Source organism: Centropristis striata, chromosome 14 (assembly GCF_030273125.1).
Source record: "Centropristis striata isolate RG_2023a ecotype Rhode Island chromosome 14, C.striata_1.0, whole genome shotgun sequence".
NCBI classification, from domain to species: domain Eukaryota; kingdom Metazoa; phylum Chordata; class Actinopteri; order Perciformes; family Serranidae; genus Centropristis; species Centropristis striata.
The window spans coordinates 27,668,416-27,686,020 of NC_081530.1; the positions used below are offsets into that span (position 1 = coordinate 27,668,416).

The 17,605-nt window shown below is 39.1% G+C and overlaps 1 protein-coding gene across 1 annotated transcript; it reads right to left on the bottom strand.

The window, feature by feature from the left end:
• Positions 1 to 228: 228 nt before the first annotated feature.
• LOC131985309 (saxitoxin and tetrodotoxin-binding protein 1-like) lies at positions 229 to 11,069 on the bottom strand. Its single transcript, XM_059350355.1, has 18 exons — positions 10,875 to 11,069; positions 10,317 to 10,462; positions 10,097 to 10,182; positions 7,983 to 8,108; positions 7,638 to 7,757; positions 7,466 to 7,533; positions 5,711 to 5,845; positions 5,160 to 5,305; positions 4,941 to 5,026; positions 4,317 to 4,442; positions 3,988 to 4,107; positions 3,818 to 3,885; positions 2,127 to 2,261; positions 1,587 to 1,714; positions 1,367 to 1,452; positions 790 to 915; positions 478 to 597; positions 229 to 373 (listed from the first exon to the last, which is right to left on the bottom strand). The coding sequence occupies exons 1-18, from the start codon at positions 10,995 to 10,997 to the stop codon at positions 285 to 287; spliced, it is 2,034 nt and encodes a 677-aa protein (XP_059206338.1). The 5' UTR covers positions 10,998 to 11,069; the 3' UTR covers positions 229 to 284.
• Positions 11,070 to 17,605: the final 6,536 nt, after the last annotated feature.

The following is a 17,605-nucleotide window of genomic DNA, read 5'->3' on the forward strand; positions in this document are numbered from 1 at the left end:
TTCCAGTTTCATTCCTGAAGGTTTGTACAGAAGGCTTGAATTATATATCATTCAGCCAGATCGGCCGTTACAGAAAACACAAGCAAATTAATCATCAATTTGTGACACAAGCGCAGCATTAAGAAGAAGAAATGCAAAGACCAAAACACATGAAGGAAAAGAGATGCAAAGACCACAACACAACACATTAAAAAACAAAAACACACAACCAGGTTTCAGTATTTTATGCTATTTTATTGTTCAATAAAACATCTAGTTAATGTTTACTCTCTGATGTTGGTCCCTTAGGACTCTGCAGGCTTCACATCGGCAGCAGGTTCAACATGATCAGCAGGAACTTTCGCCTCCGGAGCGGATTTCTTATGACAGAAATCTGTGAGAAGACGAGAGGAGAATGTGTCAGTTATCTATTTTTTTTTTTTTTTTTTTTCCTGGAATATCTACACGAGGACAAACTCCACAAACACACAAACTGACCTGCAACTCCATCATAGATGTATATTTGCTCGTGAGGGAATCCCAGACACTCGGCCAGTTTGTTGTGATTTTCGTGGTGTTCCTTTGCCTTGTCAACATCCTGATGGTGCCCATCCTTCCCTGAAACACACACAAAACACATTTCACACATTAAAAAAACCCAAAAAATGAATTGTGAAAAAACTGCCAGAACAGAAGTCGTCACACAGAAGTTTAGTCAGTTTCTAAGTTTTTCATCTCATCTATAACTTAAAGACAGTTATATGAGTGAGTGTGTGTGTGTGTGTGTGTGTGTGTGTGTGCTGAGTTTACTGTAGATCAACAGGAATCGGCCCTCTGTACTCTTGTAGACCATCACCATACACTCGTCGCAGGTCTCAAAGAAATGTATTTCACCCGACTGGTTGTAATCAGAGAAAACGCCGTCCTCCTCAATTTCTAACACACACAAACAACACACGTTAGTGACAACAACAACAACAACAACAACAACAACTGTAATACAATAGTGACAAGAAGAAACATTCCAGCAACAATATCTTTATTTTACTTAATTGCAGTATACTAACCTAAACTGAACTTCACTGTATTACATCATGTTAACCTTTGAGTCTGGCTGTGACATACGGGGGCTCGTCCAGCTATGCTTACCTTTATTATACTATACTAGATAATATTAGGGTTAGGGTTAGTATTATTGTTTCACTACAAAATGGTTTAGCAACCTTTACTATCAAAAACTTCCTCCATATTATTTTTTTTTGCAAAACCACTGAAGAGGGACCAAAGAGCCACATGCAGCACAAACCCCTGAACTAAACTAGGCCTGTTATCCACTATACTAAATACAGTACTTATAGTATGCTATAACTGTGTTAATGTGACTTACTGCCACCGACGTGGTGCAGTGTGTGGTCTGTCGAGTCCTCAGCGGGCATGGTGAAGTTGATAAAATAGTTTCTGCACTTGCCAGTACTGAAAATGACACAAACCCGTTAGACGACACAACATGAAGACATAACAAACTAACTTCTCAGGTAGAGTAAGGAGTTCACATTATAAAAGTATTTCTGTGTGTGCAGATTTGACTGAGTTATGCCTCCACTCACGGGAACACGTTCCTCTCGCTGAATGTGACGGTGTGGTTGTCAGGGAGGAGTCGGAACTCGACGTGGGAGCTGGTGAAGTTTATCCAATTGTCCAAAACGGACCAGACCAGGACCCAGTCCCCGAAAATCTGCAGTAGGAGGGGGGACAAAGTCAGAAAGAGCTAAAGGTTCCACAAATGTACTCATGGTGGGTATATCTTCGGCTGATTCCACTAGGTTTAAACTTTAAAGAATAAGCTGACATGCTCCCCAGATGATGAATCTCACTGACATTGGTGATGTCTTTTTCTGAACAGGACTGTTTGTATGTGGTTTGAGTTGGTAACAAACAAATAAATAACACAGCAAAAGTAGCTAATAGTGGCTGTAAATGTGATGTGGCGACTAGGTTAGCTCTAATGCTAACCACCTTGGAATAATGCATGAACAATAAGTCCGAATAAGTGGTGTGCATGTCAACAAGGTCTCACAAAAGCAATTACAGGCCCATAAGGTTGAATTCAATTAAAATATGAAATGATTAAGTGACGTGCATCTCACCTTGTGCAGGTCTTTCTCGTGCAGCGTGACGTTCAGGCCGCCACAGTTTTCAGGGCTCGGATCTGCAATGGCGCCGACCGCCGCCAGGAGCAGCAGCAGCATCGATGTCTTCACAACGTCCATCCTGCTCAGAGACTGAAATCAAACGCAGACGTTGCTCCGTTGCGTGGTCTGTCAGGACAGCCTGGCCAGAGGAGGGAAGCGGGCCAGTTTATAACGTCCCTGGGGTCCCGCTACACCAAGGGATCCCCCGCAGTCCAAAGTGTTTGTGTGCTCAGTGTGTTATTGAACTCTGATTTCACCTTTTTCAACCCAGGTCAGTTTTTTTACAGGTTGCTGTTTTATGTGTTCCGAGAGGAAAATATAACAAGGTAGCCCGAAAAATTTTGAGGTTCACATGTCTCGTTTTATCTGCTTCCTGTTGTATTTTCAACCATGCATACACTTTAACAGTAGCTCCTAACCGCGAGTTTAAAACTGTCTACGGGGCCCTAAAAATACATCAATTAATGATTACAGGAGGGCGTGTGCACTTTGCTCTATTTTCAAGAGTAACAAGCAAAAGGAGGTAATAATAAAAACTTTTTTTTATAGCACTAACTTAAGGGTAGTAGTGTTATTAGTGGCCTCTGGCAAGAGACTTTATGTGAAAATTGTCTCCATAATCCATAAAAATAATCAAAAAGGTAAATATTGTGAAAAAACGGACAGAACGGATCTCCTCACAGACGTTTAGTCAGTGTGTAAGTTTTTCATCTCATCTGTGTGTGTGTGTGTGTGTGTGTGTGTGTGTGTGTGTGTGTGTGTGTGTGTGCTGAGGCTGGCCCTCTGTACTCTTGTAGACCATGACCAGACACTCGTTGCAGTTCTTGAAGAAATGCATTTGTTGTAGTCACTGAGTACTCCTTGATTTCTAAGTCCAAAGTGTGCGTGTGCTCAGTTTGTTATTGAACTCTGATTTCGCCTTATTCAACCTACGTCTGTTTATTTACAGGTTGCTGTTTTATGTTTAAAGTTAAGTTTTTTTTACAGAGAGATATTTAGGATATATTAGATGTTTATTTTACTACAGTTTGTCTAGTTGTGCCTGTAGATTTCTCTAGATAATGCCACGTTTGCATATTTCAACATAACATTTACGAAAACTTGAAGTACTTAATATCTATTAGTTTAAATGTTAACAATCTACCATATAGTGTCTTCAAAATGTATGGAATTTTATATCTTTAATGGCAGTTTTCTCAAAATTATTTTTTTCTTCCAAGCCAGAAACACTTACATACACCAAACTTTCCAGTTTCATTCCTGAAGGTTTGTACAGAAGGCTTGAATTATATATCATTCAGCCAGATCCGCCGTTACAGAAAACACAAGCAAATTAATCATCAATTTGTGACACAAGCGCAGCATTAAGAAAAAGCACTGCAAGACCACAACACATGAAGATAAAGCACTGCAAAGACCACAACACATTAACAAAAAGAAATGCAAAGACCACAACACATTAACAAATAGAAATGCAAAGACCACAACACATTAAGGAAAAGAGATGCAAAGACCACAACACAACACATTAAAAAACAAAAACACACAACCAGGTTTCAGTATTTTATGCTATTTTATTGTTCAATAAAACATCTAGTTAATGTTTACTCTCTGATGTTGGTCCCTTAGGACTCTGCAGGCTTCACATCGGCAGCAGGTTCAACATGATCAGCAGCAACTTTCGCCTCCGGAGCGGATTTCTTATGACAGAAATCTGTGAGAAGACAAGAGGAGAATGTGTCAGTTATCTATTTTTTTTTTTTTTTTTTCCTGGAATATCTACACGAGGACAAACTCCACAAACACACAAACTGACCTGCAACTCCATCATAGATGTATATTTGCTCGTGAGGGAATCCCAGACACTCGGCCAGTTTGTTGTGATTTTCGTGGTGTTCCTTCGCCTTGTCAACATCCTGATGGTGCCCATCCTTCCCTGAAACACACACAAAACACATTTCACACATTAAAAAAAACAAAAAAATAATTTTGAAAAAACTGCCAGAACAGAAGTCCTCACACAGAAGTTTAATCAGTTTCTAAGTTTTTCATCTCATCTATAACTTAAAGACAGTTATATGAGTGTGTGCGTGTGCGTGTGTGTGTGTGTGTGTGTGTGTGTGTGTGTGTGTGTGCTGAGTTTACTGTAGATCAACAGGAATCGGCCCTCTGTACTCTTGTAGACCATCACCATACACTCGTCGCAGGTCTCAAAGAAATGTATTTCACCCGACTGGTTGTAATCAGAGAAAACGTCGTCCTCCTCAATTTCTAACACACACAAACAACACACGTTAGTGACAACAACAACAACAACAACAACTGTAATACAATAGTGACAAGAAGAAACATTCCAGCAACAATATCTTTATTTTTTTATATCTGTCTCCTATGGACCCTGAGTCTTGAATAAAATTTGATTGATTTTACTTAATTGCAGTATACTAACCTAAACTGAACTTCACTATATTACATCATGTTAACCTTTGAGTCTGGCTGTGACATACGGGGGCTCGTCCAGCTATGCTTACCTTTATTATACTATACTAGATAATATTAGGGTTAGGGTTAGTATTATTGTTTCACTACAAAATGGTTTAGCAACCTTTACTATCAAAAACCCCCTCCATATTATTTTTTTTTGCAAAACCACTGAAGAGGGACCAAAGAGCCACATGCAGCACAAACCCCTGAACTAAACTAGGCCTGTTATCCACTATACTAAATACAGTACTTATAGTATGCTATAACTGTGTTAATGTGACTTACTGCCACCGACGTGGTGCAGTGTGTGGTCTGTCGAGTCCTCAGCGGGCATGGTGAAGTTGATAAAATAGTTTTTGCACTTGCCAGTACTGAAAATGACACAAACCGTTAGACAACACAACATGAAGACATAACAAACTAACTTCTCAGGTAGAGTAAGAAGTTCACATGATAAAAGTATTTCTGTGTGTGCAGATTTGACTGAGTTATGCCTCCACTCACGGGAACACGTTCCTCTCGCTGAATGTGACGGTGTGGTTGTCAGGGAGGAGTCGGAGCTCGACGTGGGAGCTGGTGAAGTTTATCCACTCGTCCAAGCCAGTCGTCTGGTCCATAACGGACCAGACCAGGACCCAGTCCGCGAAAATCTGCAGTAGGAGGGGGGACAAAGTCAGAAAGAGCTAAAGGTTCCACAAATGTACTCATGGTGGGTATATCTTCGGCTGATTCCACTAGGTTTAAACTTTAAAGAATAAGCTGACATGCTCCCCAGATGATGAATCTCTTGGTGATGTCTTTTTCTGAACAGGACTGTTTGTATGTGGTTTGAGTTGGTAACAAACAAATAAATACCACAGCAAAAGTAGCTAATAGTGGCTGTAAATCTGATGTGGCTACTAGGTTAGCTCTAATGCTAACCACCTTGGAATAATGCATGAACAATAAGTCCGAATAAGTGGTGTGCATGTCAACAAGGTCTCACAAAAGCAATTACAGGCCCATAAGGTTGAATTCAATTAAAATATGAAATGATTAAGTGACGTGCATCTCACCTTGTGCAGGTCTTTCTCATGCAGCGTGACGTTCAGGCCGCCACAGTTTTCAGGGCTCGGATCTGCAATGGCGCCGACCGCCGCCAGGAGCAGCAGCAGCATCGATGTCTTCACAACGTCCATCCTGTTCAGAGACTGAAATCAAACGCAGACGTTGCTCCGTTGCGTGGTCTGTCAGGACAGCCTGGCCAGAGGAGGGAAGCGGGCCAGTTTATAACGTCCCTGGGGTCCCGCTACACCAAGGGATCCCCCGCAGTCCAAAGTGTTTGTGTGCTCAGTGTGTTATTGAACTCTGATTTCACCTTTTTCAACCCAGGCCAGTTTTTTTAAAGGTTGCTGTTTTATGTGTTCCGAGAGGAAAATATAACAAGGTAGCCTGAAAAATGTTGAGGTTCACATGTCTCGTTTTATCTGCTTCCTGTTGTATTTTCAACCATGCATACACTTTAACAGTAGCTCCTAACCTGGAGTTTAAAACTGTCTACGGGGCCCTAAAAATACATCAATTAATGATTACAGGAGGGCGTGTGCACTTTGCTCTATTTTCAAGAGTAACAAGCAAAAGGAAGTAATAATAAAAACTTTTTTTTATAGCACTAACTTAAGGGTAGTAGTGTTATTAGTGGCCTCTGGCAAGAGACTTTATGTGAAAATTGTCTCCATAATCCATAAAAATAATCAAAAAGGTAAATATTGTGAAAAAACGGACAGAACGGATCTCCTCACAGACGTTTAGTCAGTGTGTAAGTTTTTCATCTCATCTGTGTGTGTGTGTGTGTGCTCTGTACTCTTGTAGACCATGACCAGACACTCGTTGCAGTTCTCGAATAAATGCATTTGTTGTAGTCACTGAGTACTCCTTGATTTCTAAGTCCAAAGTGTGTGTGTGCTCAGTTTGTTATTGAACTCTGATTTCGCCTTATTCAACCTACGTCTGTTTATTTACAGGTTGCTGTTTTATGTTTTTTTAAAGTTTGTTTGTTTTAAAGTTTTTTTACAGAGAGATATTTAGGATATATTAAATGTTTATTTTACTACAGTTTGTCTAGTTGTGCCTGTAGATTTCTCTAGATAATGCCACGTTTGCATATTTCAACATAACATTTACGAAAACTTGAAGTACTTAATATATATTAGTTTAAAAGTTAACAATCGACCATATAGTGTCTTCAAAATGTATGGAATTTTATATCTTTAATGGCAGTTTTCTCAAAATTATTTTTTTCTTCCTAGCCAGAAACACGTACATACACCAAACTTTCCAGTTTCATTCCTGAAGGTTTGTACAGAAGGCTTGAATTATATATCATTCAGCCAGATCCGCCGTTACAGAAAACACAAGCAAATTAATCATCAATTTGTGACACAAGCGCAGCATTAAGAAAAAGCACTGCAAGACCACAACACATGAAGATAAAGCACTGCAAAGACCACAACACATTAACAAAAAGAAATGCAAAGACCACAACACATTAACAAATAGAAATGCAAAGACGACAACACATTAAGGAAAAGAGATGCAAAGACCACAACACATTAAGGAAAAGAGATGCAAAGACCACAACACATTAACAAATAGAAATGCAAAGACCACAACACATTAAGGAAAAGAGATGCAAAGACCACAACACAACACATTAAAAAACAAAAACACACAACCAGGTTTCAGTATTTTATGCTATTTTATTGTTCAATAAAACATCTAGTTAATGTTTACTCTCTGATGTTGGTCCCTTAGGACTCTGCAGGCTTCACATCGGCAGCAGGTTCAACATGATCAGCAGCAACTTTCGCCTCCGGAGCGGATTTCTTATGACAGAAATCTGTGAGGAGACGAGAGGAGAATGTGTCAGTTATCTATTTTTTTTTTTTTTTTTTTTCCTGGAATATCTACACGAGGACAAACTCCACAAACACACAAACTGACCTGCAACTCCATCATAGATGAATATTTGCTCATGAGGGAATCCCAGACACTCGGCCAGTTTGTTGTGATTTTCGTGGTGTTCCTTTGCCTTGTCAACATCCTGATGGTGCCCATCCTTCCCTGAAACACACACAAAACACATTTCACACATTAAAAAAAACAAAAAAATAATTGTGAAAAAACTGCCAGAACAGAAGTCCTCACACAGAAGTTTAGTCAGTTTCTAAGTTTTTCATCTCATCTATAACTTAAAGACAGTTATATGAGTGAGTGTGTGTGTGTGTGTGTGTGTGTGTGTGTGTGTGTGTGTGTGTGCGTGTGCGTGTGCGTGTGTGCTGAGTTTACTGTAGATCAACAGGAATCGGCCCTCTGTACTCTTGTAGACCATCACCATACACTCTTCGCAGGTCTCGAAGAAATGCATTTCACCCGACTGGTTGTAGTCAGAGAAAACGCCATCGTCCTCGATTTCTAACACACACAAACAACACACGTTAGTGAAAACAACAATAACAACAACAACAACTGTAATACAATAGTGACAAGAAGAAACATTCCAGCAACAATATCTTTATTTTACTTAATTGCAGTATAAAAACCTAAACTGAACTTCACTATATTACATCATGTTAACCTTTGAGTCTGGCTGTGACATACGGGGGCTCGTCCAGCTATGCTTACCTTTATTAGGGCCTCGGGGCAATCGCACCGAGCACTGGTCCCATTCAGCAATAGCTGTAGGGACCAGTACTGTTATACTGTGGATTTCTTCTTATTCCTCTTCCGGACGCAATTTCGTCCCGCTACTAGTCCTACAACTTAAAGAGTTGCAGGACAAATTATATATCAAAACGTGCGGTTTGATCGGGATCGGTGTGCTATTACTTTTCTCTACAGAATATGAATTTTTTGCGACGTAAGTCGCGAAAAACTGCTCAAAATTTTGCATTGAAATGAATGGGGTGGCCGACAAAAAATGAGCGAAAAAGAACAATCATTGGAGATTTTTAAACGTCTACTTCTCCGGCATAATTTCACCTAGAGACTCCATTTAAACTTTAAACAGTAGACACAAGTCTTGTGTATCGATGTATTAATCCACGTTTCAATAGGTCATATAGTTTTTTATCAATCCCTGTTCAATGACCATGATAATTTTTGGAGAAATTCTGAGATTATAATGGGTGTGTATTGCACGGAATGTTCGTGTCAGAGTGTGTGATGTCATCGCTCAGAGTGTAGAGGGAGAGGTAAAACTGTCAAAAAATAAATTTTAAAACTGCGCTCCAGGCCGCAAATTTCACTCTACAGAAATAATTTATACATAGAAACGTAGGAAAATTTGTCTTCTCACTCACAATCCTCTGGTAAAGCTGTCAGAGTTATAGTTTGGGCGTAGGACGCACAGATGCACCACCAACACGCATCAACAGCCTCATTGGCTCCCATATTAAAAACGCAGGGAGATATTTGAAATAGGGATATGGAACAGTTTTTTTAGATCGCTCTAACAAAGCTATTTTTTCATTTTTCTGAAAAAAACAAACATATGTAGACGTTCAGGAAGAACTCAGGACGCTCAAAGTGAAGTCGAATCAATGATAGGTATTATGGTTTTGCCAAAAATGCTTTCTGTTCCGAGGCCAGAAATTCCAGTCCACCCCTGGCTGCTGTCACTCTTTCGGAACTTTAACAGGTGGTATCAGTTAATTCAGTTGATTGCTTTGATCTGATTGCCTTTGATCTTTGATGTGATTACAGTTACAGATACACACACATGGGCGTAAGTGCGCACACTCCTCACACATGCATACACCTGCTTCAAACACGCACACACGCACACACAGGTAACTTTGTGATTTTAATTACACACACAGGTAACTTTATGTGATTTTCGCTACACACACACACACACACACAGGTAACTTTATGTGATTTTAATTACACACACACACACACACACACACACACAGGTAACTTTATGCGATTTTCACTACACACACACACACACACACACACACACACAAACACACACAAATGCGCGCGTGTGCGCGCACACTCCTCCACATACATGTTTCTCTCTCTCTCTCACACACACACACACACACACACTTTGAGGTTAAAGGGCATAGTTTCAAATCTCTGAAGAATCTCATCATAGTGTACACACACCGGCAGTAGCCCCCGTGGCCCTTCCAAAATTTCCCCAGAGGAAATTTTCTAGTTATACTATACTAGATAATATCAGGGTTAGGGTTAGTATTATTGCTCCACTACAAAATGGTTTAGCAACCTTTACTATCAAAAACTTCCTCCATATTATTTTTTTTTTTACAAAACCACTGAAGAGGGACCAAAGAGCCACATGCAGCACAAACCCCTGAACTAAACTAGGCCTGTTATCCACTATACTAAATACAGTACTTATAGTATGCTATAACTGTGTTAATGTGACTTACTGCCACCGACGTGGTGCAGTGTGTGGTCTGTCGAGTCCTCAGCGGGCATGGTGAAGTTGACAAAATAGTTTTTGCACTTGCCAGTACTGAAAATGACACAAACCCGTTAGACAACACGACATGAAGACATAACAAACTAACTTCTCAGGTAGAGTAAGGAGTTCACATAATAAAAGTATTTCTGTGTGTGCAGATTTGACTGAGTTATGCCTCCACTCACGGGAACACGTTCCTCTCGCTGAATGTGACGGTGTGGTTGTCAGGGAGGAGTCGGAACTCGACGTGGGAGCTGGTGACGTTTATCCACTCGACCAAGCCAGTCTCATGGTCTGTAACGGACCAGACCAGGACCCAGTCCCCGAAAATCTGCAGTAGGAGGGGGGACAAAGTCAGAAAGAGCTAAAGGTTCCACAAATGTACTCATGGTGGGTATATCTTCGGCTGATTCCACTAGGTTTAAACTTTAAAGAATAAGCTGACATGCTCCCCAGATGATGAATCTCACTGACATTGGTGATGTCTTTTTCTGAACAGGACTGTTTGTATGTGGTTTGAGTTGGTAACAAACAAATAAATAACACAGCAAAAGTAGCTAATAGTGGCTGTAAATCTGATGTGGCTACTAGGTTAGCTCTAATGCTAACCACCTTGGAATAATGCATGAACAATAAGTCCGAATAAGTGGTGTGCATGTCAACAAGGTCTCACAAAAGCAATTACAGGCCCATAAGGTTGAATTCAATTAAAATATGAAATGATTAAGTGACGTGCATCTCACCTTGTGCAGGTCTTTCTCATGCAGCGTGACGTTCAGGCCGCCACAGTTTTCAGGGCTCGGATCTGCAATGGCGCCGACCGCCGCCAGGAGCAGCAGCAGCATCGATGTCTTCACAACGTCCATCCTGCTCAGAGACTGAAATCAAACGCAGACGTTGCTCCGTTGCGTGGTCTGTCAGGACAGCCTGGCCAGAGGAGGGAGGCGGGCCAGTTTATAACGTCCCTGGGGTCCCGCTACCCCAAGGGATCCCCCGCAGTCCAAAGTGTTTGTGTGCTCAGTGTGTTATTGAACTCTGATTTCACCTTTTTCAACCCAGGTCAGTTTTTTTACAGGTTGCTGTTTTATGTGTTCCGAGAGGAAAATATAACAAGGTAGCCCGAAAAATTTTGAGGTTCACATGTCTCGTTTTATCTGCTTTTTGTTGTATTTTTAGTTTGAAAACGTCCACGAGGTCCTAAGAATACATCACTTTTCAAGAGTCACAGGCAAAAGGAAGTTGTAAACTGCCAGAATAATCCCATAGTAGATAGTCTACTAAAGTAGATAGCCGTTAAAAAAATCATAATTATTTCTTGAAAATTAATAACAATAACTTTAAGGGTAGTAGTGTTATCAGTGGCCTCCGACAAGGGACTATAGGTAAAAATTAGCCTTTAGTGATATCTGATGCAATATATTGTCTCCATTATCCATAAAAATAATCAAAAAAGGTAAATATTGTGATAAAACTGCCAGAACAGAAGTCCTCACACATATATTTAGTCAAGTTTTTCATCTCATCTATAAATTAAAGACAGTTAAATGAGAGAAAGAGAGAGAGAGAGAGAGAGAGAGAGAGAGAGAGAGAGAGAGTGTGTGTGTGTGTGTGTGTGTGTGTGTGTGTGTGTGTGTGTGTGTGTGTGTGCTGAGTTTACTGTAGATCAACAGTAAATCGGCCCTCTGACCATTACCATTAGGTCTCTAAGAAATGCTTTTCACCCGAAACCTTGTAGTCACTGAAAACTCCGTCCTCCTCGATTACTAAGTCCAAAGTGTGTGTGTGTTCAGTGTGTTACTGAACTCTGATTTCGCCTTATTCAACACACGTCTGTTTATTTACGAGTTGCTGTTTTATGTGTTTAAAGGTTAGAAGAAGACAAGCTCACACTTGCACTACAGACAAAAACGTTGTTTTTCACAGAGAGATATTTAGGATACATTAATTGTTTATTTTACTACAGTTTGTCCAGTTGTGCCTGTAGATTTCTCTAGATAATGCCATGTTTGCATATTTGAACAGAACATTTAAGAAAACTTGAAGTACTTGATATCTATTAATCAAAATCTTTAAAGGCAGAGCCAAAAACACTTACATAGACCAAACTTTCATTCCTGAAGGGTTGTACAGAGGGCTTGGATCATATATCATTCAGAACCGGATTTTTACAACATTTTTTTTCTTAAAACATGGTGAAACTAGATTTTTCTGGTTGACATTATTTTCCGAAGTATGGAGAGATTCCAAATTTTAGGGATGCCCCAATCATGTTTTTATTGCTGCTGCCAATCGTTGCAGCAAAGCAAATATTTTGATTTTGAGGGTTTTCATCACCAGGTGAACCATAGAAACATGAACATAATCACGCCCACCTGTTGAATTGACAAAGATAAGTCAGTAGTAAAATATGTCTGAATCACTGTATTTATTTTTGACATCATCCACTCCGAAGCATCACAATATGCCATACAAACACAGAGGCAGAGTGCAGACTGACTGACAATAACTAGGCTCCCTCTGGGACTCTCAGCCTGTACTGCCTGACCCTGAATAGAATAAAAAAAGATTTCACTCTTGCCATGACATCATCAGGAAAATGATGCATTCATTCATACAGTCATTACAAAAATACTCCGACAGGGTTTGTCCATTGTTCTTCAAGTCTTGGCACAACTCTTTCTCTTCTCTCTTTCAATAGCAGTAGCATATCTTGTATGTGTGTACGGTCTAGTAGTTGAATATTATATTCAAGTAAAATGTTTTGCCAATATCAAGACATTTTACTCAAGCAGAAGAAATCAGTCAATTAAAATATATTTTAACTGTATGTATGAGTTAACATTACCGAGTTACATTTTTAAAAGGGAAGTTAAAGACCTTGAGCCGAGAATAAATTAGCAAATGTCATTGTACAGTGCAGATGTGCCCATATTCCTTTTTATATAGGGCCAAAAACTAAAATAACTTGAATGGACAGCTGCAGACCAAAAATACATTTTTATGTTATGTGAACTTACATTACAGTAAAATATATTAAACTTGTTATACTACATTCAAAATCTAAAGTAAAATTTAAAAATAATTAATAAATTATAATATTGCTCCACTACACTATGGTTGAAGAACATCAGCATCATAAGCCCTGGTGTACGAGACCAGTAGTTCTCAACCTTATTGAGTGGCGACCCCCAATTTAACATGCATGTTGTCCATGACCCCCGCTCACTGAACACAATCTCACACGCACAGTTAATATAATAATGTTAAAATAATAATAAAATTAAGCAAAAAAGGACTCAAAATGACCACAAAATGACAAAAAATGACCACAAGAAGTCACAAATTGACCAAAAAAGACCAAATATTACCAAAAACAGACCCAAAATTGCCCAAAAAAGACCCAATATGACCAAAAAAGACACAAAATGACCAAAAAAGGAAACAAAATTACCAAAAGACACAAATTGACCACAAAATGATAAGAAAAAGACACAAAATGACCAGAAAAGACACAAAATGACAAAAAAATACACAAAATGACAAAAAAAAAAGACAAAATGACAAAAAATGACTAAAAAAACAAACACAAAATGACCAAAAAGACATTAAAAGACTAAAACACATTAACACATGAACACTTTAACAGAGTGGACGAGACAACAGTAGACAGCACTTTGCAGCCTGTGCATACAACTGTTTAACAATTATAATCCACCTTTCTCAATGTAGCTGTAGGATATACTTAACTAGCAAACAGAAAATAACCCAGACAATTAAACAAAAATCACCCAGAATAAAAAAAGAAGTCTATAGGCACAGTGGCAGGTGTAACGATATTTAGCAGCAGATTAAATAGACTGAGACTGAACAGTAGAAATAACATCACTAAAGCAACAACACAGAGGTGCATAAAGATATAATTCACAGCGGCACAAACACATATTACAGCAAAGGAGAGTTACACACACACTCAACTACGTTGCTAGGTAACGCAGTGGATGCTGAGCTCTCAAATTATCAGGTTGTTGTAGCTACTCACCTGTCTGAGCGTCATTCTTTTGTGCTTCAGGTTCAACTTCTCACAGCATTATTTAACCGGTCCACCAGTCCCTCAGTCCCACTGGGCTCCTCAAAGTCCTCACACATCACCTTATTGAAGGTTAAAGTTCCTCAGTGAAATCAGAAGTAACCTGGTTGATCTACAACCAGGTTAGCAAAACAAAGCGTGCACCTGTTGATGACGCAACATAACAGGTGCGTTTGATACGAGTCACCTAGCGGCCAGGCTGGGCGGTGCATTAAAAATTAAAACCCTTGAAATGTTTGTATACATGATACGACGCAATATTAGGGCCACATTTATAAAGAAAAAATTGTGGGATTAAAGCCGAAAATATTTAATTCATTAATTCATATTAATTCAATATTTACGGCTTTATTCTCGAAATGAATTCAATATTTTTGACTTTATTCTCATAATTAATTCGATATTTACGACTTTAATCTCGTTTTTTTTCCTAAATGTAATATGTAATGTCATCATGTAATGTAATTCTAATTCTAAATGTCTAATACTCCGTCGTAACACGATGCCACATTTGTTAAAACTAAAAAAGAGAATTGTTTTCTGTAGCCTATAATATATAGATATCTGACCATCTTTATTTTGGTTGCATAGTTTTTTATTATAGACGTATTATAGGAGCTAAGGTGGAATGTCCAAAATTCCAAAAGAGAAAAAACAACTCAGACAAATGCCAAAATATATGCCATATGCATAAATTATGCAGCATGTTTTCTTTTTTTAAAGGAAAGATGAGGTGAGAAGATAAGGGGAAGAACCAAATATTTAAGGTTGACCCCATGGTGGAAGGGATCACAAGGTTTGAAATGGTTCTCCTGGAGACTTCTCTGGGTGGGGATGTTGCGAGCTGGAGCCACGTTAAGCCTCTTAAATGTTTGAGTGACGTGTGGGAATAGGAGACACAGCCTGCATTGACACAGTCTAGGTCAGATAATGTCACTGGGCCTGGAAACACGATCAATTCAGCAGCACTTACCAACCAGGAGTCCCACTGCTGAGACTAAGTGTTCGGCTGCCAACCTGAGAGATGTTTTACTTTGTTATCAGCCAGAGCACCTGAATTTCTTTATTCCTTCTCTCTTTCTTAGTTCCATTATCTCACTGTTAATATAAACCCCACGCCACATTCATCCTACAGAGGCACAGGTGAGTAAGGATACTGACATCTGTGAACATAATCTGTTGAGTGATGCAGAGATAGCAGGAGAGCTTTCACTCACTTACACGAGCAGTTTTGCTGACGATAGAACCTCTTGGGAGGAATTTGGACTGAGCCTTTCATAGCATCAGCAGCTTTGCTCAGGGCCTTTTTTTCTGCATGTTTCTTCCCTTATTATCCTATCCATATGTCAAACAATTGTCTATGTGTTTGTTTTATAATAGGGCCAGACCATTTGGTTATAGAAATAGTAGCTTGGCAATTGTGAGAATCTCCACATGTAAAAATACAACCAGGAACAACTGTGTTTTTTTAAATATTTTTATAATGACAATTTATTGCAAATCAAAAGAAATATAATGCGTTCATGTGTGACATTTGCCCTGTTTTTTTCTAATGAATTAAATTATTTTCATGAAAAAAATTCAGCTTTTGTTTGTTTTTTGTAATTAATTAATTCAGATACATTTTTAAAAAACATTCTAAGAAATGTGAGATAACTATCTGATTAATATAATAAAAAAACAGGGCACATATTATATTGCTCAAGTGAATGCATTATGTGTCCATAAAAATCCAATATTTGATTCAAAGTTTAATTTAAAAAAAGAATAATAATAATACAATTAAATGTCATGCTCCGGACCATAGGCAATATTTTAGAAATCATAATTTCCTTCCACACATATTTTATTTGTATATTTTCTTGTGGTGCAAAATGAAAATATACAGAGTCTAAAAAACCCTAAAAAAGGGCTTGTAAACACTCGCCAAGGTTCCTAAAAAATAGGACATAACCTCTGTGTCCTGTATTAGTTTCTGCCTCTAATTTCTGTTTCTCTATTTGGACAGTCAGCGAGGCTTTTGGCATTAAGTCAGGTGATGCAATTGTCATCACTCAGCAAAGTGCTACATGGTATTTGGAAAAGGTTCAATATCTGCTATTGAATCTGTACAACCAGCATGGAAACATTTGATCACATACATTCCTCAGCTGTTACATCCCCTCACCTGCCTCGCCCTCCTGCCTGCCACGTTTTTCTGTTTGGATCCTGATAGGTCTAATGAGCATGAATCAAGTGCAATTACCACACAGCAATCAGCAGACAATGAGGAATAACACGTTTGCTTCAACAACTTGACTCAATTATGTCAGGTTATAGGCTGGCTGTATGGTATCAAAACATCAATTTGGCACAATTTTCTCTTTCTCTTTCCTTCAATCTCTTCTTTGGGGTGTAACAGCTGGATCTGGCCCCATCTTTGGCCCATCGTACAGCCTCTGCATTAGGCCTGTCTGTGTCTAGAGACACACTAAATTATCCCAGGCTGTCTGTTTACATTATGACATTATAACGTTTAAATACAGTTCAGTTTATCACTCCGATTATCATCAGTATGTTCAGGATGGTCTAATAACAAACTTATGGCTAATGAGTTTACACAATGATTATTAGTCTTACATCATTATATATTTCATGAGACTTTAGTCAGGTAGAAAAGGAACATTTTAGCAATTGCAACCTGCAACTTTAGCTGCTTTGAATCACAACAGAGACAGTGAAATTAAAGAGACAACACAACATACGTTATTGTGACTTCAGGGTGTCCCCGCTGGACATTCTTGCCTCCCCTCGCGAGGACTATCAGGGTCTAGGCGCCCTATACCGGAATGTGGATCAAAAGGATCCCACATCCTCCACCATCCTGGAATGTTGGGAATGAAATGAGTGTTTGAGCCAGGATGAAAAAAAATATTTGTAGGGATCTGTAGGGAGTTACAAAGACTAGTTGGGGTTGAAAATCTTATGTAGGTTCATACGTAAACACGCGTACAAGTGCAGAAGCATTTGCAGCCTGTTATCCTGAAATGGGGAGAAGCTGCAGAAGACACAGTGCCCTTTGGATGTGATCCAAAAAAAAATCTATAAATGTAAGGTTGGTGGTAAAAGGGATGTTGCCCTTTTGGTTCCTGACGCTCAGGTGTTCCTGCCAGATTGTACAGTTTATTAGAGAACATTTGACGCAAAGGGTTGCTCAAAACATCTGGAAATACATCTGCGCTATACCTCAGGGCTCTATAAAGAGGTGCATAGATAAGATGTACACATTGTATTTATTCACAGTAATGCGAAATATTTTCCACCCAGAGAGCAGGTGGTGTAAGAAAAAAAAGAGGGATGTGAGAGGGTAAGGCTGAGAGGGGAGGAAGATATTGTTGCATAGAAAAG